A 24,880-nucleotide genomic window follows, 5' to 3' on the forward strand; every position below is an offset into this window, starting at 1 on the left:
ACTGACGTCATGCCAAAAGGCGGCAAGGATTATGAAGAGTCCTTGTGTGCTGAGGCCAGGTTGAGCATTCAGGAGCGCAGCCCACGTGGATGCTGGTTTAATAGCAGGGACGCGGGGAACGGAGTGGTGCGACAGCACGGCGTCGGCGTCAGATGGACAACCTCCTGCTAAAACACAGCAGGGAAACACCAGGAGCCCACGTTATTAGCTGTGAAGCTGCTATTTCCTGGCTCCTGTCAATTTGCACGGCTGTTTTGCCAGGGCTGGGAAGAATAGATTAAGAGGATATTCAGTTAAAAAGGCTTCTAACCTAAAATGAAAACAGTTACCAGGAAGCTATTACAACAAATCAGTAAAATTCATGCAAACATGATTCATGGGCCAAGTGGCTAGGAATAAGACACACACGTGGTTTGACCCCAAAAAGTTAGTGGTGTGTAACCACCCACTGGACCGGACAAGTCTGGAGGAGACATGAGAGGACGGAGGCAGAGACAGCGTTGCGTTTGTGGCCACGATGTTGGGAACAGCACTGAAGCTAGAGTTTTGTACAGGTACATGCCTGTTCTAATGACAGCTCTACCTTGCCTGCTATTCTTATGTCCTCGTGTCCGTCCTGCAGATCAGTTCTCCACAGGTCATTAAGGCTCTCACCAGCAAAGTACTTTAGCTGCAGCACTGTACACAGCCCTCAAGCATGCCAGGCTCGTTGCCTTTTTCCATGTCGCAAGGCCTCCACCACCCCTTTGACAGGAACTGCCTTTCTGTCTCTAACTGCATCCTCTGTTTCCAGAGGGATTCCCATTTCACCCACTCCAGGCATCTCCCACACAGTTTTTAAGAGCAGCTTCGCTACGATTTAGCTATGGCATTACAGAGATCAACAGGGCCACGTGGCTGGCGTTTCTCCACGAGTTCAGGATCCTTCAGACTAAGTCTACAGCAGATCGCTCAACTGGAGCACCGAAAACTAAATCAGGTTGGGCATCTTGTTCATGCAGAAAGCAGGCCTGGGGATCTAGAAAGACCATGTAACGCAGCCTCCTGCCTTTTTGTGAACGCACCGCCTAACATACAACAACAAAATGTAATTAAAACTATGCCTGCACTATCTCCTCTTCTTACAAAGCCACAGAAGTCCGCACACGTGCGTTTGGTGATTTCAAAGACTACCGCTCACAAAGACCAGGGCTAAAGGGGCCTCTTAAGTCCACCCTAAAACACTCTTCAATGATTGAAAAAGGAAAATGATCTCACATAATGCACACAGTGATAAATGACCCACATCAAATAAAAAGAAAAGAAATCAATCACCACCTTAAAATTCTCCAGCCAAAGCAACTTATATTGCAACCCCTGTAACTAAACCCAGGGAAGCTTTTGCCATGCCATTCTGGACTCATTTCAATAATACATACTCACATTCATCATTCCTGTCTGCCCCAGATCTACAGATCTTAGCATTTCTGAACCAAGGTAAATTTGTTCTCTCTATAAACTGTTGATTTTATATTAATGCTCAGCAAAAACGCAATCCACAAACCTGCTTCACACTATTGACCCACTTTATCGCTAAGAAACGAACTGAAGGCTGGGGGCACCATTATGGAGTCAGAGACACAGTGCACTGAAAACGAATATCATATTGTTCGTATCTCCAATGATCAAGTCATATTCACCCACAGAGTCTACAGATAAGTTCATTGTATTAATAATACAGGGTTATATATAGAAAACATTGACTTTATGCCTGAAGGGCTTTTTTAAAAGGGTTCTTTTTAATGTAAAATACATTTTCTCAGGTATGTGGTAAGAGATTGGACTTGAAGAGACATGTCTACAGTGCTACAGGGTGTAAAATAATTGCCTGGCAACTATGTTCCCAAAGGAAAACAAACGCAAACCGTCTCCCACAGTCTCCATTACAGAGCCGGGAAAGACAAGATTCCTTGATGCGCCAAAGCAACCATCCCAGAAACAAAGCCACTCTTCCACACGCCTCCCCCCGCTTCTTCAGATGCCACCTCATCCTCTCTTCTGGCAGCCACGTGGGATGGAGCAAAGGGCATCCCAGAGACGGAGGCAAGCTCTGCTCCCCGTAGAACCGGTACTCACGGGCTCGGTCCCCGTCGTCGCCCACCCTCCCAGTGACACCACAGCCACCAGGCTCAGGCTTCAGGCCCAAGGGAACGATGGTGATGATCTGCTTTGAGGTTTTTCTGCTCCGCAATTCCAGCATTGAGATGATCAGTTGCGGTTGTACCCAATTTTTTTTTGAAATACAGCCAATTCCCTTGGCATCTTGCCCACTCCTTCCCTATCAGATGGCTGGGAGGAGGGCAACAAGCTTAATACCCCGCGCCCAGCCCCAGGCCATCAGCATTCCTTTCTGCTCCCCACCCCACGGAAATAGTGAGGGCATCGGGACCTCCCATCTTGGGCTGCTGATCACTTGTGTCAACACCATTCCTGGTCCAGTAAAGTCAGTGGAAACTTAAAAGATGTTCTCACCGCAGATGCCGACACCCGTGCGAACATAAGGGAAAGCCAAAAAAAGGGTGGCGACACAAACACACCCAAGCTGGCTCTGCTCAAGGTCTGGAAATCATCTCTGCATAGAAATTTGCATTCACATGACAGCGATAATAGACGCCGCAGCTGAACCACTGCTGAGAAGTAGGGTGTTATTAGCTTGGCTGTTGCTGTGTGTGCCTATGCTGTTTCTAGGCCAGCACTGGAAAATCTGCAAGTTACAGTACTGGTGCCACGAGGAGTTTGCGGCTCGGATCTATGCCTCACTGGTGTGAAAAATTCATTTTATATTTTGGTGACCAGCTCTGAGATTACTGACACGGTCCAAATTGAGCACACATTCAAGGTCAGGATTTTCAGCAGCCTGAGTAGAAAGGGTATCCCACCGTGCAGCAAGAGAAACAGCACACCCTGCTCCCGGTCAAGGCAAGACAGACATTTTTGGAAACCCCCTTTTCTCTGGCACCACGCAGAAAACTTTTATGCCATCTCTTGTACCCCAGCATGTATCTCCTCCCCACATTTCACTAGTCGCAGCATCCTGTGCCACTTGCCAAGCAGGGCACAAAGCAAGCGTGCCCATGTGCCACCCTTTGCGGGGTTACGCAGATGTGCCACAAATGCTCCCAGCGATGCTACGTGCTGCTGCGTATCATAAACAGAGCAGAGAAGAGTCGGCACCCACAGAAGATATCCTGTTTGGTCAGGAGTTGATACACCAGTGCAAAGCCACAGTTTGTTTCAAAAGAGCTTAAAACAAAAAAAAAAAAGGTCATGTGCCTCTTGAAGTTCAACAAGTGTATTTTCCACTACTCTAGCGAAACTGGGATCCACGCTGATCAAATATACAAGATAAAAACCCAACCTCCGATCCAGGCGATCATTGCAGCAAACAGCAATGCAGCCGGGCTGCCGTTATCTTCTGCACTTGCTTCCTAAAGATCCCGCGACGGGACACAAGGCACTGACCCTCTTTCCCAGCCTCCCCGGAGAAGGAGCTCTGCCCCATTTAAGAGAGGTGCGAACGAGAAGACCATCAGGGGTGCTATTTGCAGCCAACCCCCTCTCACCCATCACGGAAAGTTAGCGTGAGTCATCGACCGCTTGAAATAGACCCAGGTAGAGAGCACCAGGCCACACCGAACCTCCTACCAAAACTTGAAAGGCTTTTTCTGTTGCTCTGAAACAGATGTGCATTGCGGCGGCGATGATCTGCATTTCTTTTTTTTTAACCCTTTGAAGTCCCAATCTATGGTGATACTATCACAACCGCAGGCTGAGCGTCCACGCAAGTTTTGTACCTCCAAGCCTGCTGTTCAAGATTCACCTCGCAGTGTGAAGGCAGGTGATATTTTAGTCTCTGACGAGGCACCTACATAAATACATCCAGTGCCAGAATCCATTTGTAGCCTACACCGCTCTTTAGTAGCACACATACAACAAAGGTAGTGGATATTTGAATCGTTATTTATTTTTAAATGTTATGGCATTTTCCCTGGCAGGAAAATAATGCATCATAAGCATGCAAAAAAAGAGCACAAACCTCAACCCTGTAACTGCATTTTTGAGTGCTTTAAAAACCGTAGCACAGACAGCGCTGCCAGCACATTTCAAACCCAGAGCATGAAGAATTCCACGTGGAATAAGCGTGCAGCAGCAGGAGCTGGCGAGCGGGAGCAGCCACTCAGCTCTGTCAGAGCAAACAGCCCAGGGAAAGCAGCCGGAGCATCTTTGACGCGTTCTGAGATCGACCTCCCTTTTTTCCTGTGGACAGCAAGTAGGTGCACAAAGCCAGATAAAGAGGAATATAAACTGTATACCACTTGAATTTAGGCAGCTACAGCACCAAAACCACTCTTGGCCATATACAGGACTGGCAACAAGATTCACGGGCCCAGGACTCTGCAAACAAGGCATCGTCGCCCTGGGTTCACTTCCAGCGGAGAAGAAGAGATGAAACTCATGTCTCTGGAAGACTCTTTAACACGAAAAATGTCAGTTCCTATGTACTATCAAAGCACTGGAGGAGCAGAATCCTAAGCTGTCACGCTGCAACACCCTCACTTCTCCACCTCCCCAAATCACTGCAAGTTTGCTTGTTTAGTTAATAAAACACTTCCTAACACAACACTTCTATGCCTGCAGAGAAGGCTTTCTACTATAAACAGGGCTACTCACCACAGCAGAAACCATAATGCAAGCCTGACAAGAAAACCTGTCATACAAAGGACGTCACGTTATCTCAGGGTACGATCAAGAGCTGATTTCAGGGCTAAGGGTTACATCCGAGTTAACGCCACGGTGCAGACCGAGGGGCCCGCAGAGCTGGTTGCACAAGCGTTCCCAGCTGCCAGGCACGAACCAGGGCAGAAGTGGCACAGGCAGGACACTCTGAAGCAGCATTAATAAAAGCTTTGATGGAAGCCGAATTCAGTTTTCACGGTTGGAGGACAACGGTGATTAAATAAAGGCTATATACCGAGAGAGGAGGTTTTCTGACAAGTCCTACTACTTTTCTCCTCATCTGCTCTGGCTCTGCTGATATCTCTGGTGCTCCACTCCCTACCCAGCAGCAAGGATGCCTGGCTACAGCAAATGGGAACTCAGCTTAGGGAGAAGTTAGAAGGCATTTCTCATCAACCAGTCCATGAAATGCTTTAATTTAGTAAGCCTTGGGAGGAAGGAAGCCACTAAAAAGGGAACCAACAAAATGGCCACATTGTATTGTCAATCCACAGCACTTTGTAACAACTCAGAAAAGAAATACCAAATTACCGTAAGCATCTAAAGACGGAATTAGGGTCTCTCCACCACCTAACTAGCAACACCCCGAGCTTGTCCCAGAGCCACATGAGCTACTTGCTGATTCCCATCTCACAGCCTGCAGCCCACACAAGAGCTGTCCGTGTCATCCTGCTTATTTGCTAAGTAACACCCTCCTACAAAGCTGTTCACAAACGACTCATTTTTCCTTCCACGTTGTCTCCGTGCAGAGCCAAGGGTACAAACAGGAGCTGCTGCCAAACTTCCCGCTGAAGAACGGGGCAGGCTGGGAGGCCAGCGCAGGGGGTTCCTGGTGTAGACAAGTCAGGGCTTGAAGGTGATCTTCAGTCTATTCCCACCTGAGAACCTGGTTATTATCTGCACATTTGCTGCGTGAAGAATGGGGGATGGAAGTCATAGAGGGCATACTTGTGACATTTGCATGTTTAAGTTTGGTAGTCCTGAGGGCAACACAAGCAATATTATTTTATATCCCGTACCATCACATCATCTCCCCATTTTGCCACTTCTCAAAGGCAGCAAACCCCTTTCCTCCTGAACAGAAGGCAATTTACGACTGTCTTTTAAAATAACACATACAAAATAACCTACAAGAAATAAAAAAATTCTTATGGTTAAAGAAAAATTAAATGGGAGATCTAGCTAGAACTTGCAGACTTGTCATAATCTCACTTTTCTCAACGTGTTCCCTGCAAAATGGAGATACAGGCTATGAGATGTCTCACCAGATGATGGGAGCTCTGTTCATTAGGATTCACTATGAAGCAAGCTATCAAAAAGCCAATGAACAAATGCATCTGCTGAGGCCGTACACACAGATGGCTGAATTTCACCCCTGTGTCCGCAGGATTAACAATAAACAGTGTCAGAGACAGGCACCAAACAGCAGCTGATGGGGTCCCCTCATTGTAGAATCACCAGACCCTGCAAAAATTCAGTGAGCACATGCAAGAAAAACAAGTCACCATCTCTTCTACTTATCCACCGTAGTCTGACATGAGCAAAAGTACAATATGAAAGAGGTTCCCATGGAGGACCACTGCTCCTATAGCAGGGACGCACCAAATTCTGGGTGGAATCCAGAATTCAGGCACTGCAGAGCGGGAATGTTTTTTCATTCAATGTTCAACACCAAGCCAGAGATATTCACTAATCAATTGGTTAGTGCAGCCAACGTGAGAGCTATCTCTTTTCTCTTTGTACTTCCCCAATTTCTGGTTTCTCTTAACCCTGATTTTGCAGGTGCGTGACAGGCCAGCCAGGACAAGAGCTGCACACATGGCTGCAGTATTCCCACCACCAGCGGGAATCTGTCACATGTCACCTCCAGGTGCATTGCTCAAAGCCATGCTAAGCTTCACTGGGAGATACACAGCAAGCAAAGGGAAATGAACGCCATATGTGTGAAACCAAGGAAGGCAAAGTCCCGGATATCTCAGCAAAGTGTCCCACGCAGCCCCTGAGCATGGGTTTCTCAAACTGGGAGATGACACTAGTCGACCTGTGATGGAGAACAGGGATTAGTCCAGTCCAGCTTGCATGGGGGAAGCTGGAAAATTGGCACTGCATTAGCCTGTCTGCAGGTTACGTGAACTGAGAGGATCTGCTGGTGGAAGGCTCATTCTTCATCCAGTCTCGCTACCCGCTATGCTAGATCTTTTGTTTTCTTTGACCCAACCCTAATAAAGCCTTCCTCGCAGCTCCATGCCCATTTTCTTCCCATTGCTTATATCCTCCACAGTAACTTCAAATCCCGTGTTTTCATCTCCTTCCACAGTTCTTCACTCATCCCTCGCAGACAGATTCTACATGAAGTTCATTCTCTTTATATTCAGCTTCTCTCTGGTTCCTGGCTCCCCAAGGTACTAATTACAATACAGTTTATTAGCCCGGCACATAACATTTAGACTCTAAATTTGGCCTGCTTTAAATGAAGCCAGACACCACTGAAGCAGTCCACTGCAGTCAATAACAGGGAAGGAGATTTTTCAAAAGCACTTAAGTGGCTTTGGAACAAGAGTCCCGTTTTCAAAGAGACAAGTCACTTGTCAATGAGAGTATGGCTCAGAAAGCATCTTTGAAAAATAACACCCTCGGGCTCTTTTAAAATCCATCACTACCAAAGAGCAAGTAAAGCAACCCCGATTAGTCTTTTTCCTGTGAAGGCTCAAAAAGCAAAGGGCTAGATGCTTCAACCCTGTGGTTTCAGGCAGGTAAGAAGGAAGAAGGGATACCATTCAGCTGGCAACAAGGCTGCATCAGCCCAGGGTGAAGGGAGAAGCCTCACAGACCAACCACAGGTTGGATAACACAAAATTACCAGCCCATTAATTCATTTAATTCAACTTATTATGGTAGCTGACAGAGACCTGCTTCAGGGTCCTACCCAAGGTGCCTCTTTCATTCCAGTTACCATCATTGTAGCAGCTGAGCAGCCATCATCCCAGCTCACAAGATGCCCATGAAGCCAGGCAATACCATAGCTGGCACATTTGCTGATGAAGAGAAAAAGCCCAAAGAAGGCCCAGGGAAGTCCATGACAAAGCCAGGAAACAAGCCCAAACATCCCTGGTCTGCACCTTCACCAGAAAATACAAATAGTAGTTGCTCCTCAGCCAACAGGCATTACCCCATGGGCAAAGCTGTCCTCTCCCAAGTCTGCCACGTGTCACATTGTCCAAATGTGAATGAAAACAGACTTCTCTGGGCACAAACATTAGTCTTGACTGATGAAGGGAGTCAGTTTGGACATGACAGCTCTGGACAGCCAGCTGCAAAGTAAAAGCCTGGCTTGAAAACATTACCCACGTGTGGCAGGAATGTTCCTCTGTCCCTGCCAAGATGCCACCATCAAGAGAATCTGCCTAGCCAGTATTGGCTCAGAGGAAACAAGTTGCTGTTGCTCCATCATTTAATCTCTCGCTTGCGCGAGCAGCGGGGGCGAGGGAGAGGGCAGGGAAAAACACTGTGACACGGACTCCTGGAAACACTCCATGAACTTAATTTTTTGTGACGCTGTCTGGATACCAAGAGTTCTGAGCGTAATCAGGATGCTGAGAATCAAATTGAAAGTGTCTGAACCTATACACTAGGCACCATAGGGGGTAAATAAAGGAGAAAGCAAAGGTCATTTTAATTTCAACCTGCATTTCCAGTGTAGCAAAGTTCTGTGCATCTCTTAAAGACCCCATACCTTGAAGCCTCAGTGCCATGCCTAACAGAAATGCATAATGTTTTGATCAAATTTGACATTGGAGTAATCATATTCAACATTGGAGTAACCAGACACACTTCATTCATGCCAAAAGGCACCATTAACTCAAGCAGAAGACTCTACTTTGCCACAGGCCATTTGCAGAACATTTTTGTTCATTTTGGCCAACCACCCCCCCAAACAGTAACCCCGTCTCAGAGCAAGCAATTTTGAAGATGGGGACACAAAAGTATTGAGCTGGGACATTACAGGACAGCCTGGGAAAAAACTCTTCAGGAAGACAAATTGCGCCTTCCTACCTCCATCCCTGACCCTCCCACTCTCTCTCCCTTGACTCAAAATCCCAACTATGCAGAGTCCTCAACTGGTTTCAAGCCCTGACCCTGAAGAAATAAAAATCTTGTGTTCTGGATGAAAACAAGCCAGTTTCTCCTGCCAGCAACGCTCTGGGCCCAGCAATGCAGTGAAAGCAGAGAGAACTTTGCATCCAGATTTACCTCCAAGTTGTTACCCTGCTAAGCAATTGCTCACTGGATACCTGCCCACTGAATACCAAAGATGCAGTTTATTAATGCGGGAGCATCTTGAAAACTCAGATAACGGCAAGGGACCCTGGGAACTGTTCAGAGATATACTTCAAGAGTTTGCAATTTGAAAATGGCACAGAGCTGATTCTAGAGGCTGCATCCAGTATTTCCCAAGAGTCATTACACACAACTACAAGAATTCATTAGGGATCTATTTAAATTAAAAGGCAAAATAAAAATTCTGGAAAAAAGCTTGTCCAGCATTGAATTAAGCTGAATGTCTGAAATCAATAAATGCCATCTCAGCTACGAGAGGCTACACCATAAGCCCCAAATGCTTCCACAAGACACGGAGAGAAGAAATTCGAAACTTCTGCCTTCCTGGTAAGAGCTAGCACTGAGATTAAGAGCAACACAGCAGCCTTGATGCATCCTAATCCACAGAAAACACTGGACTTCTGTATAGGGCCAGCATTTGAAAAAGCTTGTACAGTCGCGCCAAATGACACAGCAAACCCACAAAGCTGTGCCTCCAGCACATGGTTTGCTAGTGCGGCTTAACTTCAATAGCCATCGAACAACTCCCAAGCTGGTTTTGGAATCTGTTCATTCACAGAGAGATTTGTCAATGCAGAAGTGGCCTCAATTGAGCAAATAAACTCTTGGAAGGGAACACTTTATCTAGCTCCTTGGAACACTGAAATCCTCCCTTTTCAGCCTTTGCTCTCAAGTTCTTTAAAGTTGGTAGGTTTGAATCCTAAAGACTATGGGAAAGCTTTTCAGTAACCCCAAGCCAGCTCCCTTGATACACTATTTTTTTAATAGTATTAAATACCACAGATCATAGCACAAGAAGAAACAGAAAACAAAACGCAACCTAGACTAGCATCGCAGCACTGCAACCCAAGGGCTCAAGGTACCCATGTGGGTTTTGATACCAACTTCTGATGACAAAACACAAAGCTGGGGCCAAAGCACCCCTCTTTGGACCAAAGCTGGAGAACACAAGACGCAGCAGCTTCCTGCAGGAACACAACTGAGCTCATTGTGCTGAGCACCTCGGATGAGACCAGCTACAGGATCACCCAAACCGGCTGATATTACAAAACTAACATCACCACCCTTCACAAACAAGCACCCCTAGACAAGGCATCCCTTCAGCTAAAGCTCCTGTCCCTCAGCCAGCAGCTGTGCTGACTTCAGACATAAGGACCTGCATTATAACTAGCCATAGGCAGCAGGAAACAAAGTGTGCATCTCATCCAGAGGCTGAAAGGCCCATTGTAATTAACTGCTCTCGGCCCTGTACGTTGAACAAGACAAAAACAAAAACCAGTTTTCTTTTGCTGGTAAGCCCTAAAAACGCTGCCCGCTATTTCTTGTAAAGGGCCTATACGCCCAACGCTTTTTCTCTGCCCATCACACAAACAGAAGCACTTAGCATAGGCTATGGGGAAGGTTAATTCCCACAATAATCAAATTTTACAGACAATGCCTGCAGGACAGAAAGAATATCACCATGTTTTAGTCACACAGACACGTGTTTCTCCTTGGGCTGAACCTGCTTGCTGCCCAGTGGCACACCACAAAAAACGGTGACTGACCACCAAGTGCACATGGGATCCAAGAACAGGGAAAACCATTTACCCAATGCCAGCCAACATTTCTGCAAAGAGCATGTCGGTGCTCAAACACGACTAACGGTTTACTTCAGCTCATGGGTGAGGGTGGATGCTCTCCCAGCAGAGCGCAGCGAGCATCCGATGGAGACATGCTCCCAGTGAGCCTGGGAAGAAGAGGTGGGATGGGGGGAAGGTGGTGTTTTAATTTTTGCCTTTGTTTTAAACATTCAAGTCTACTTTAATTGGCAATAAAAATTAATTTTCCTCAGGACAAGTCTGTTTCGCCCCTGACAGTAATTGCTAGTCTTTATCTCAACCCACGAGCTTTTTCACCTCATTTTCTGCCCCTGCCCTGTTGAGGAGGCGAGTGAGAGAGCGGCTGGGTGGGCGGCTGGCTGCAGTCCAAGGTTAACCCACCACAATACCTCACCAAGCACGGTGGATATTCTTTAGAAGAGAAAAGTTAAAGTTCTAAGAACAACCTTGTGAAAATAGCTTTACTAATGCATTTACAATTACAGCTCTTCCTGCAGCTCAGAGGAATGATGAGAAGCAAGCCACAGGACAGAAAAACTGGAAATCTAAACTCAGGTTTTTCCTCTTTAAAAATGAAGACCTAGTTACATATTGTTATTTTTCTGTTGTTTCCCAGTTACGGGGAAAGAAAGGATCAACCCCTGATTTGGCATCCCAGTACATCACGCAACACTCAAACCGCGTGAGGATGAGAAGCAAGCGTGTTTCCAGCAGATGAAAGCCATTAGCACGGCACAGCAAGCAGCAGGACACCACTGGGGGCATTTCTTCTTCATATTTTTCAAAATCATTTTCTTTTAGTCAGTATTTTTAGCTTCTCTTTTGGAAGCTCTAGATGCTTCCTTTGACATTTCTCAGTATAGATGTGTATGTGTACATACAAGTCTGGTATTATTCAGAGGTGCGGGAGGCTTGTCCCGCTACCGCCCCAAGCAAGGTGCATGCTGGTCCTCCTGCAGCCTTTCAGAGATTGCCTTCAAGCCAAAGCGCGAGGTTTGGCCCCCACTCCAGCATCCTAACGCTCCCAAGCAACCCTCTGGCCTACTGCTAATGATGTGCCAAACTAGGTCTGCACGAAGCTGAGGAGAGAAGTGGAAAGGGGTAGCAGCTATTTCACATCCTCCTTTTCAGAAATAAAAAACAAGAACCCCAAAACAACCTTTCTGCAACTCTTCCTGTTGAAGTTCTACCGGAGAAAACAAAGACCACTCATTGTTTAACACCACGGGTTGCGATCCTGGGGAGTTATGGTGTTTTCTCATTCCCTGTTACCCCTTTGGAGAATTAAAGGGACAAAACACATTTGAAACTGCAGAATACTCAGAATTTTGTCTTGGTATGGCAGACATACCCATCACTGCTATCCTCTGGCCATCCTGCGTTTGACTGTGGTGCTCCCCACCAGCTGAGAGCACGCAAAGCTCCGTCTGGTACAGCTTCCAGGCAGACTTTTCACCTTACATAAATGTATGAAATAATTCGCCTGTTCAAGGAACATAGAAGGCACCACTACCTGGCACCTCGACTGCAAAGCAATTCCACGTCATTTCATTTGATTCTTCAGGCATTAAAATGCTAAGTATCACCTTAAAATACACATCTACAACATACACTTCAAGGTTGTTTCTTATATATTGACCCCAAACCAATGCTGATTTCAATTCAGACAAAAATCTGGCTTTTAGTGGGGGGAAAAAAAAAATAAAATACACCACTATATGTTTTTAAAAATAAAAAGTGAAGTGTTTCCACATTTTTTTCCACACCCACACCCCACAACTCTTCCCAAACAGCCAAGCTTTCTTTCAGTTTGCGGTAGAGTTTGTAGTTGCCTTTTTATTAGGAAAAAAAGAAAAAAAAAAACCTAGAGAAAATGTTGGATTCAAATGCAAACATCAAAGCACCAAAAAAAAAACCTGAAAGCAAATCTGACATAGTTGCTTCAGAAACCATAATGCTGGGTGAGTCACGAAGACCTCAATACAACTGAATTACCCAGGTTCCTCCAAAAACTTCACTGTCATTTTATGGATCACCATAAAACTGAATTTTAAGTCTTTTTCCACTTGCAGTAAACTACGGCATTACGAATTATACAGGTGAACAGCATGGTAAGTATTTTAAAAGGCCATTTAAATATTAAAAATAAGACAATTCCAGCAATTCTTTCCCAGAAAACAGATCATTATGTAGCATGTAACAACTTCTGTGCTCCCTCACCTGCCCTCAGCCACATATCTAAAAGTCACTGGGCCTGCAAACATGCAGAAATCATCCATGTGATAGCTGCAGACACCAAAAAGATACAGATGTTCAAAAAATACAGTGAAATCAGGTGGCTGCTTTGGTGAGGAGAAAGGATACTACGAAGGGAGAGGAAACAGAGAGGAAAACCAAAAACCAAACTACAGCAAATTGCTTCTCTTCGTCTTGAACCATAGAAAATAAATAACAATGATGATAAATATTCAAACAAACTTCAAATAAAGATTTTTGCTTTTATGCTGCAAGCAGTCACCTAAAATTATGGCGCGCGTTCAGGCGCTGCTGCAATACGAGCCCCAGTAAAAGATCGGCAACTTCAATCCAAGGGAGACCGTGCAACAGCAGGAGGCGGCAGCCTCCCTCCCTCCCTCCCTCCCTCCCTTCAGGAAGACATATTTAGGTATCAAAATGCAGCAGCACATCATGTTCAGAAGAAGGCTGGAAAAGAGAAAGTTGCTAACCAGGGAGCTTAAGAAATCTGATTTTAGCTCTGAGGTCTTTCCTAGATTTGCTAAGCGAGGAGAGGCAGATCCAGCCGTACCTGTGCTGTCAGTCTTCATCCCTACATGATTACAGCTGCTTCCCCGCTTAAAATCTGGGAAAAAGGAACGGTTCCTTTACTCCATTCTTCAATCCATCCACTCAAATTGAAATATCTTGGATGCAGGGAGCATCTCCCCTAAACATTACAGAATGCTCCCCATAACGGGGCAGAGCCATCCAGGAACTCCCTGAACAGCTTGCTATCACTATTGATTGTATCGATAGAGTATGAAACGTGGCAGCGTGAAAGCTCGATTTGCATTACAATATGTATCTCCAAAGAGACAGAGAGTCTAGTGGTTGCTCCAAGGTGACCTGGAGACGGGACTCTTGGGGTTCCAGTCCTGGTTTTGCCGCAGAGTTGTAATGAAACCTTGTAAATCAAAATCAGTGGCCCATTTTTCTATGCAATAGGAAAAATTAATTCTTCTGAACTTCACTGGAGCACTTAAAGGAGTTACTACGCCAAGTATTATCATGTGTTTATTGAAACTTCCTTGGATGATGCTTAAAATATATCACTTTGCAGCTTCATCTGGTGTTGATCAGAAGACAAAGCTACACTAATTCATCCAAGCTGCAACCTCACCCACTAAATAGTATGCCATTGTTTAATCTTGCTACCGTGAAGGAATAACTAGAGACCAAGGAGCGTAGAAGTAAGGAAACATTTTAGATTATTATACACAGAGGACAAATTCTTCTTGATGAATTGCAGAGTAACTCTTTTGCAGCAATAAATTTACACTGCTGTAGCAGAACAGAAGCTGGCTTTTGGTCCTTCACAATATCCTCAAAGTAAGGGAAAAGAAAGCCCATGCAACCTGAGAGAAAGCCTTTTCTGGGAACCAGGGAATATCTGCTCTCCCTTACAGAGCAGGAGAGGGATCGCGGTTCGACTGAGCCTTCTCCGGGACAGGCGCTACATTACGATGTAAAGAGCCATAAAGTTACTAAGGAAGAACACCACAGACCTTCAGTATTCTCTGGTCTAATTCAAGACCCCTCTAAACCTCAGCTGCATTAATACCACAGGCCATTAAAGCCCAGGCGCTAGTTGTCACACAGGCACACAGCAAACGCTAGAGAGATTTAGGAAGCGAAGGCTGGCCAAAAGAAATGAGACATTGGTTTCACGATGGATCATAACATTTCCAACAGGCTGCTCTTTCTTTCAGGGCTTACAAATATCACTCGGCCCTTACAGAGAAAAAGAACTGCCAAACTTTCCGCTAAAAATAATAAAAAAATTAAACACTACAATCAATTAGTCCACACACTTACACATCAACTGCTTTTCGCCTTTAAATGCATTTAACCAAGAAGGCATCAGACTGAAAGTTTGGATTTACTCCGCAAACGGCACACAGTATATAACTTAAGAGATAAACTTGTCATTATCTCTACACCATTTCATCTGTTAGTAATAAATAAAAGAAAACTTTAAACCAAAGTATAAATGCCAGTTACTCACAAGCCTTCCTGGTACTCAAAAATGCAACCTACACTTGGCTCAGAATTTGTTTCTACTAATTGATATAAAGTTTTTGTGGTAATGACTCAATGTCACACTCCCGACCCAAGCCCCACAGGAGCCCGAAGGTGTCAGAACCCAGAGCTGGGTCCGGTTTCTCCTCCACCCTGCAGTCAGAGACCCGAAAAACATCAAAAGGCTTCTTAGAGAACAAATATGAATGCAGTCAAGAGAGCTAGTTTAGAATAACTTTCTGCGCAACTCAGCTGCAAAACAGACAATATTCTCTAATGGGAAAGGCATACTAGAAACAACTTTCCAGAAATAACATTGCCAGCAAAGATATATTAAGCGAAAATGAACTGTAAGCAATAACCAGCCAATGCTTGGCAATCTTCATCCCCACTAAAACGTTTATTTTCACTCCATGGTTTTGTTTTTTTTTCCCCTTAAATACCCCAGTGACAAATAAATTATGAGCATTACAGCTAATTTATTACTCAGCACTGCTGATGATGGAAAGGCAAAAAAAAAAAAAAAAAAAGGCACAGCAATATTTTAAAGCCGATTCTTATTCTAGGAAAATAAATACTTTAATAAAAACAATAATAAATTCAATGGGAAAAACTGCTCTTGCAGTTAAGTCATTGGACTGAAGCACCTGAAACTGGAATTCCTTGCTTTGCCAGACTTTTCCTCTGCCAATGCCTAAGCTACTCAGGCTCTGCCACTGTTAACCAAGCAAAAGCTTTAGCAATAGCTTCAGCAACAGAACCAAGCTCTTAATCTCTGCCTCAGTTTCCCCACCTGCAACGTTTCTCCCACCCAGTCTATTCAGACTGCAATTACTCAGGGACAAACCCTGCTGCGCCGCACCAAGCACAACAGAAAGCTCGGAAGCGTTGCTCTGCGATATTAGAATTGTCTTTAATAACATCCGCCGTGCAGAACTCTCCGCTGACTTCAAGGAGAGTTTGACCAGGTTTCTGCAACAGGAGAGACGACTGCTTTCTGTACTGTAAGAGGAAAACAGTATTCTGTTTGCTTCGTTTAACCTGGGAGGAAAAGAGGTTGCGCACCAAAGCAACTTAAAAATCCAAGAGCCAAATTCCACTCTTAATCCCTCAGTTCCCTGGTGTCCATCTCACAGGACCCCTATTTCTCTTTGTTCCAGCAGGAACCCTTTGATGATTGACTTCTGTATTTATCTTTGATACTTTTTTTTTTTTCCTGAATACGGTATTTTAAAATTTTCTTTAATATCCTGAACCCCGGTGGCAATAAAATGGCACAGAAGGAGCCTGTCTGAGAGACCACATACACACGCAGGATCTCACCTGGTCCCGCATGGCACTGTTTTTACTGCAGGTGTGTTAAGGGGGGCTTTTCCAGCTGCAGTCAAACACTGCCGCACAGACAAAGCTCTAGACGGGAAGTTAAGCGCGGCTCAAAAGTTTTCATTCAGCAAAACAAGAAACAATTTGGCATTCATTCCCACGCAAACACCAATGCACCCTCCTTGGGAGGGACCAATTATTTTCCTTTCCATCTCATGTTGGGGCCGGTCATCCTCCATCACTTGATAAAACACATGAATGGCTGCATTCAAAGCTGCAGCAAACAGAGACATCTCAGTAAAGCTCTGTAAAAACAGCTATCCGGAGCACACCAAATAACTGCTTCCCAACGCGCTTCCCATATGCATGCCCTTTATCTAAAGAAGCCCGTGACTTTGGCAGATGTCGGGTGCTCGCAACTAGGTCAGTTTGAACCGGAGCGAGCCGAGGCTAAAGGCTGGGGAGAGAAAATTAAATTGCGCTCCTGCTCCACAAATTGTGGCTGTCAAACCGAGAGCTCTTCTGCTAAAGCACTGATTTCGCCACTGGCGAGGCAGAAGATTCGACTGGCAGGGTGACGAAATGCCTCAGCACTAAACTGTCAGGAGCGCTTGGAAGGTTATTACCAGTTAAAATACTCCAAAATATAAAGCACGTGGGAATTCAGTGGCGAGGGGGTACAAGGGAGGGAGGTGTTGCCAAGGTATGTGAATCAGCCTTATCGAACTCCTCATCGCTGCACGGCTGGCATGACTGATCACACTGCTGCATTCGCCCGAAAGGCACACGGAAAAGGGCTGGAAAAGGGAGGTTCCAGCCTTTCCCTCCCGCTGCCATCTGCGCCAGTAACGCTCGGCTCTTTAATCCACAGACCTACGCCGCAGGAGAGCAACCGGGGGTGGAAATCAGCTGGGCTTTCAAAAGTTGCTGCGAAAACCCCGAGTAACTTCTTGCAGCAGGAATGCCTGCAGACAGCAAGCGGCATTTTCCCCGCTTGCCACTGCAGTTGCTGGGAAATTCAAGTTTCCAAAAGCACGCAGGAGTAATTAGATGAAGCCAAATAAACGCATACACAAAACCTTACAAGAACATGCAAATAACAGGGTGTATTCAGCAGCCCCAGAAATTAAGGCAGCAGCGCAGGCTTGCATTTGCATAAACTATGCAGGATATGGCACCGAGTCATTTTGGAACATGTGCATTCTGCAAACAGCAAGCGCAGTAATTGACAAATATTTTGGAACGTGACATCGATCAAATACTCCCTAAAACTTCCCATGAAGAACCCCAGCGACACCGTACTAATTAACCATAGACATCCACTGTTGGCATCCTGGGGTATTTTCACTGCTGAGTTCTGTGGGAAAAGGATTGGACTTCATAGATTTTTATCAGCATTTATTATTTATAAAGCCCTGTTGGCAAGCGCAATGTTTTATGAACAAATAAAAGTGAATGATCGTTGCTTCAAAACCACATAATGAATGAATGTCTACTTTGTACATACATTCAAGTGGGCGCTGCTAGTTTATTGTGCAGAAAACATGGAAAAAAAAGAAGTTTTTACATCTCTAAACAGAAATAACAATATCCGCTTCGAAATGTACCGACATGGAAGCCAAGCCCAATGAAAACTGAGCTTTTCAATCACCCCTGAGAAGCCAAGCCCCTGCCTTGTTTTCTTAAGAAGCTGAGTTTTTGCCCTCGTGGTCTCCCCGTGCAGAGCGAGGCAGGCAAAAACCGAGGAAACCAACTTGTCACCGTATAAGGCGAAAAAAAGGTTTCTCTTCCTGAGTTACAAATAACCAGGGAAAGTCACACATGTGGCCAAGCAAAGCAGAAGTATGAATGCAGTACTTGCTCACTGCTGGCAGGCTAAAATTAGCAGTTTATTCAACTGTCCAGAACTACACGCCGTGTCTGTCCTCCGCAGCATCTCCCTATTTGTCTGTCTTTCTGTTTGCTCCCCGCTTTGTCTCGCCTGCTAATTTGTCCCTCGGGGAGCAGCCCGGCAGGCCACCGCCGAGCCCAGCTCGTCCCAGGAGCCCCAGTAAATGAATATCCACTCGCAGTTCCACCTGGGCAACTCCGCGGCGCCTCCGCTGATTTCACCCCCAAGACGGCACCTGAGAACAGCTCTCGGCCCCGCGGGACGCTCGGTCTGTAAAAATGATTTAGGTCCTGCACACCTTCCACCCAGCATCTCTCCTGCGCCTGCTCTCGCTCCCCCACCACACCTGTAAGCGTGGAGATCGTCCAGACTCGCTTTAAACGCAGATTTACCCCTCCAAAGATTTGCATCTGTTCATTGTACGAAGAGCTGCGTGGTATTTGCAATGACGGAAGATAAATTATACAGGGAACGGAGGAACACTTGCCCAGTGCAGCTGGGCCACTGCTTATGCATGCTGGGGATTGTTTTGAGTTTAGGTTTTTACCACCCCCCGCCACCACTGACCAGTTGTCCGGTTACTGTTTGTGGATCGGGCTGGCCATGGGGGCATGCTGTCATGCTGGTCAGGGGACAGTCCTGGAGAATGGCAGCGGGAAGGGACAGCAGGACCTCACCGAGTTAACCCCTCGGAGGAGGGACTGCGGGAACTGCAGGGTTCTCCAGCCAGTGGGGCTGGGGCGCAGGAGAGGGAGCGAGCGCGGTCCTCAGCCACGAGAGTTGGGGCAAACAGGAAAAGAAACGCAAAACTGGTGAGGGGAAAGCAATGCAAAGGAGTCTGAGGAAAATGCCATGCTAGGGGCTACTCCTGCTGATCTCGTATGCTCAGGGACTGTAGCAGTGTGCCAATATACAGTGTGTATATATACATCCTCGAGCAGATCTGTACGTTTCCAGCACACTGGTGCCCGCTGGGTGACATCACCTTAGTGGGCTCTTCCTCGATGAAGGATTATCCCACGCTCACCCATGCTGGCAGCTCATTTTACAAGTTGCTCATCAGAAACAGTATATTTACTCGCTAAGGTGTTACTCACATAAAAGAGGCCTGTCCGTGTCTGGCTCCTACAAATTAAAATATATCCACCTATCCTCATACAGAATTACTGAATTTATCTCAACAGATGTGATGTAGTTTCCTTTGGAATTACAAATACGTTCCAAACTAAACTTAACGCGTTTTATTATATGGAGATGACTGCTAATTTCCATTTCGTGTTAATCAGGAATATTAACAATGGTTAGTTTAGCCACTTACCTTGAAAAATTATAGACTGCGTTCAGTACAAATTTGCATAAGTAGTTTGAGCATGTGAGAGAGGAGCAGCTAAATACCAAATACAAGTACAGAATGCGGAGATCTTACACTTACTGTATAACATATTATGTGTATGGCCTCAAAAAGCCTCAGAGATTAGGAATACACTTCTTTTCCATGGAAACTATAATTCTCAAATCCAGCAAGCTATTTTGAGAAATTTAAATCAACTCTACACTTACAGCTGCTGGAAGAAGAACACTTCATTTCCACCGGCTGCCTCTCTCCGTGCACACTCAAAGGCAGAAGCGGAGCCGTATGGACAACCCTTCCAACTCTTCTACTACAGTTCTGCCACTGACACCACATCTCACTATGCAGATTCAGCGCAAAGTCTAAATTTTGCCTGTTCTCTACCTAACGCCAAGGCTCGGGGGGCCGCTGCGCCCAGCACCGCTGCAGCGCTTGAAGAGGACGAGGAAAATTAGTGAGGCGGGAGGCACGAAGTAAATGCCCCACGAGATTTCCTTGCTGTTTATTCAGCGTAAGCTGAAAAAGGCTGGCATTTGACCCGCGTTGGTGGCCAGCTCAGAAACTAGCAGCCACCCCGCCAGCGCGGCCGCGCACCGGGCGCGCAGGGCACCGGCCGCGGGGGCTGTCGCCGCAGAGGGGCGAGGGACGCCAGAAGGGTAAAAAAATCCCCCCCTCGGCTCTGCTGAGTCATTTAAGCCGTGAAACGCCGGGCTGGTGTCAAACCCACCCGGGGAGGTTGGGCGGGCGGGGGGTCTGCCCCGGCGGCGAGGAAAACTTCCCCTCCACTTCTGCCGGCGCATCCCCCGCCCCGCTCCGCGCCCCCCGCCCCGGCAGGTACCGGGGGGGGGTGCTCGGCCGACCGGCCCCCACTCACCAGGTAGGCTCCCACCGTGCCCTGGGCCAGCATCAGGGCGCACTCGGACACCAGGAAAAGCTGGATGCTGGAGAAGCAGGAGACCTTCCTCCGCCGCCTCCGCTGCCGCGGCGCGCCGGCCCCTGGCAGCTCCCCGCCGCCGCCGCCCGCCGAGCCCCGCTTCCCCGGCATCCTCCCGGGCACCGCCGCCGCGGGATGGCGGGCCCCGCGGCTGCTCCGCGCCTTCCTCCTCCTCCTCCTCCTCCTGGGGGTGCCAATCACAGCGGCAGCCCGCGGCGGCTGCCTCTCCGCCCGCGGGCTGCTGCCATGGCCAGCTCGCCGCCGCCGCCGCCTCCTCCTCCTGCTGCCGTCTCTCCTCCCCTCGCCCTGCCGCGCTCCCTCTCTCCGCCGGCCCCGCGCAGGCCGGATCCGCGCCCCCGCCGGCGAGGGGCGGGGGAAAGCGCGGGGCTGGGGCTGGCGCCGGCGGAGGCTCCGCGGCGGGCGGGGAGCGGGGGGGCGGCCCCGTCCCGGGATACGCGCGGGCGGGGCGGCCGGCTCCTGGCGGCGCGGGAGCGGGGGGGAACCGCAACACCCCCCCGCAGCAGCGGGCCCGGTGCGGGGAAGGCAGAGGAGCCCGGCAGCGGAGCCGGCTCCCGCACCGGGATGGAAGTTTGTCACGCTGGGCGAGGGGCCCCCAAATCGGCCTGCCCCCCCCATCCCCTTCCTGGCATCCCCCGGCCCTGATCTCATAATCCTGCAAACGCCGGGTGAAGGGAGGCCCTACAAAAATTGTATGTTTGGAATAAATTGGTGTTGAGCATCCCAGTGCCGCTGCCACACGGGCAAGCTTCGTGTCCCCAGCCACGTGCCCTTCCGATGGTGCCATCTGTTGTCACCCCTACCTGGAGTTCTAATTTGAAGAGATATCCTCTTTTAAAAGCCACTAATTGTCACTTCTACTATTACAGCTCACGTTCCTTGTTGGCCTAATAGCAAAACCTGATCTGCTTCGCTCCTCAAGTGCACTTTTCCAGTTCATTTCTGGGCCCACGCTGGGGGCTGCTGCCTTACTTCTAGTTATTAAACTTCCAGTTAAGTGGAAGTTCAGGTATTATTTGGCCCATTTAGTACTTGGGATGTCTGTGGCCTTTGAGAAGAACAGTTTTCTGTGGAAACAGGTTGCATTTTTCAAAAATAACTATGTGATTTGGATCCTAAATTTTATTTTCAAAAGTGGCTTTGAAACTCTTGAGTACCTAGGAAGACACCTTTGAAAATGGAAGTTCAGAACACCCTGGTTTTCCAAGTCATAAGCTAGCCATCACCAGTCACACCAGGACATCAAGAGAACCAACATTTTAAATAAGCCCTTTTTTCTCCCAGCAGCCTCTTTGAGCTTTTTCTCCCAAAACATCATTGGGTTTGGGGGGCTTTTTTTTTTTTCTGGCCTTCTTTTCTCTGAGTACCTTTAATGAAAATGACTCTTGAGCAGGGTCTCCACCCAGGTTGATGAGTCTTTACCAAGCCCAGCTGATGCACATTCCCCCAGCAGAACTGCAGACCATTGCCGGAAAGAAATGGGAGAGGCCTGGCACGCTCAGCTGTTGCCCTTTGCCCATCGGCTGCCAACAGCTCCTTCCCGTGATGAACTTTGGCTCGCCACAGCTTTTCCAGCAGGTCTGGGCCATATCAACAGGTGTCAATAGTCCCATCTACCCCAGGGACATGGTCTCCAACATTTGATGGCCTCAGGCAGCATTATCAAACAATTAACGGGGAGAACAGTCTGGTCCTTGTAGCTGAGTCGTCTCAATTTTGATGAGATACGTATCAGTCTTTCAGACATTGTGTGCCTCACAAGATGCACGTTAGAAGCTACCTGAGGCCTTAAATGCCACGGGTTTTGCATGAAATCGTGAAAAACTGGCTCATCCATACAGGGTTCGGCCGGTTCATAAAATATTTGTTTTCTATCCAGGGAAAACTGGTTCTTCCACTAAAAGAAAACAAACAAAAAAAAGCTAATTTTCTTGAAATCTCTTTAGACTAGAAAAGTGCTCATCTCCTTCCTAACATGTTTATTTAGGGACCTCTGCTATAAAAATGCTGAGGTTAGAAAGCTAGAAAGGTCTCTGCCTCTAGATGGGTGGATTCGCAGACTAATTCAATTAGCGAGGCTAGACAGATGCTTTGCTCCAGATGGATGCTGTGGTGCGTTATAAACAGGATGGACAATCTAACAGACTTTTCAAGAAGTGAAAATAGAGCGGTGTCCCTTAAAACACTTGAGCATGTAGAATTATGGCCGGGAAAGTCTTAAAATGCCCTGAAAAAAAAAATAAATCATTTTTGGGGCATGCTGTTCCTTCCAGTCAGCCTTTGTCTGCTCTAGGCTAGATGCTGAAGGCAGCAAAGCTCTGAAAACTCATATAACTCACCACGTGTGTAGCTGGATACCCAAGTAAACGTCTGCACACGCTACCACAGTTACCAATGTGCAAGTCGATGCTTTAAAGCTCTTGAATATGTATATAATATATGCAAGTGCCATCGCGGGTCTTGATCATGCCTTGGACGTCCCATTGGACGAGTTTGTCCAGGCTGAGGAAGGAGATGTACTGCTCGTCTGTCACAAGGAAAACAGCTGCTAGAAAAATTTTACTCTTATACTAATTATCTGAAACATCTGGTTGGTTAGTTTATTGCAGCAGACTACAATTATCAGTTAATTTTCTGTCCAGAAGAGACAGAATGCCTGGATTTTATTTTTTTTCCCCTCTTCTTTATGTTGTATACTTGCAGTTACTTCCTTTAGAAAAATTCCTCCTGGCTTGCTCTTCTGAAGGAAAGAGTGAGGGTCTTGCATCTCCACTCAAGTACGTCAGTAGACACCTGAGTTTGCTTTCTGCCACCTTTCAACATACCACATTCCTGAGAGATCTCAGTGGAGTGCTTCAGGGATGGACAAGTGACCTGTTTGGATTTAATAGTTAATTATTGTTATACCCAAACAGTTTTTCTGGTCTAAATTGACCCAGCTTTACCTACTAACGTGCAGAATACTAATGTTCTTGGATTATCATTAGCCTAGAATGAAAAGGGACTTTATAGCTAGAGTAGTCTCTTTTCCTCAGGGCTCAGTAGTTTTGCCGACGCAATTCTCAGCTATTTCCTCAACCAAAGCAAGCATTAGCAACTTTTCCCCCCCGCAATAATTTGCAATAAATTTCTTTCCGATACCTTGTCAGGTTTTTATAAACACTTGAACATTCGTAGCTGGGAGGCAACGTGCTGCCATAGACCCACCTACAAAAAAGGCAGAAAGGAGGATCCAGGAAACTATAGGCCTGTCAGCCTGACCTCGGTAGCAGGGAAGGTCATGGAGCAAATCATCTCGAGTGCCATTACAAGTCATATAATGGACAAGCAGGGGACCAGGCCTAGTCAGCATGGGTTTATGAAAGGCAGGTCCTGCCTGACGAACCTGATCTCCTTCTATGACAAGATGACCTGATTATTGGATGAGGGAAAGGCTGTGAACATTGTCTACCTAGACTTTCAAAAAGCATTTGACACTGTTCCCCATAGAATTCTCGTGGGAAAAACTGGTGGCTCATGGCCTGGATGAGCATACGATCTGCTGGATCAAGCACTGGCTGGATGGGCGGTCCCAAAGAGTGGTGGTTGATGGAGTTAAATCCTGCTGGTGGCCGGTCACAAGTGGTGTCCCTCAGGGCTCGGTGTTGGGACCATTTCTGTTTAACATCTTTATTGATGACCTTGATAAGGACATAGAGTGTATCATCAGCAAGTTTGCAGATGACACGAAGCTAAGCGGGAGTGTTGATCTGCATGAGGATAGGGAGGCTCTACAGAGAGACTTGGATAGATTGGACCGATGGGCCAATGCTAACGGTATGAGCTTCAACAAGGCCAAGTGCCGGGTCCTGCACTTGGGCCACAACAACCCCATGCATCGCTACAGGCTTGGGGCAGTGTGGCTGGAGAGCTGCCTGGCAGAAAAGGACCTGGGGGTTCTAATTGACACGCGGCTGAACATGAGCCAGCAGCGTGCCCAGGTGGCCAAGAAAGCCAATGGCATCCTGACTTGTGTTAGAAATAGTGTGACCAGCAGAAGGAGGGAGGTGATTGTCCCCCTGTACTCAGCACTGGTGAGGCCACACCTTGAATATTGTGTCCAGTTCTGAGCACCTCAACACAAGAGACATATCGAGGTGCTGGAGCGAGTGCAGAGGAGGGCAACGAAGCTGGTGAAGGGCCTGGAGAATAAATCTTATGAGGAGCGATTGAAGGAGCTGGGACTGTTTAGTTTGAGGAAGAGGAGGCTGAGGGGAGACCTCATCACTCTCTACAACTACTTGAAAGGACATTGTAGAGAGGTTGGTGCTGGTCTCTTCTCACAGGTAATTAGTGATAGAACAAGAGAGAAT

General features: G+C 47.0%; 1 protein-coding gene across 1 annotated transcript in view; it reads right to left on the bottom strand.

Annotated features, from left to right (window-relative positions):
* SLCO3A1 (solute carrier organic anion transporter family member 3A1) overlaps positions 1-20,852 on the bottom strand; it is a 143,979-nt gene extending 123,127 nt beyond the window's left edge. Inside the window, exon 1 of the mRNA XM_074600563.1 lies at positions 20,451-20,852. Within this exon, the coding sequence (XP_074456664.1) occupies positions 20,451-20,621 (171 nt within the window). The 5' untranslated portion in view covers positions 20,622-20,852. The remainder of the gene's footprint in view (positions 1-20,450) is intronic.
* Positions 20,853-24,880: the final 4,028 nt, after the last annotated feature.

The sequence above is a fragment of the Larus michahellis genome, chromosome 9, assembly GCF_964199755.1.
Source record: "Larus michahellis chromosome 9, bLarMic1.1, whole genome shotgun sequence".
Lineage (NCBI taxonomy): Eukaryota > Metazoa > Chordata > Aves > Charadriiformes > Laridae > Larus > Larus michahellis.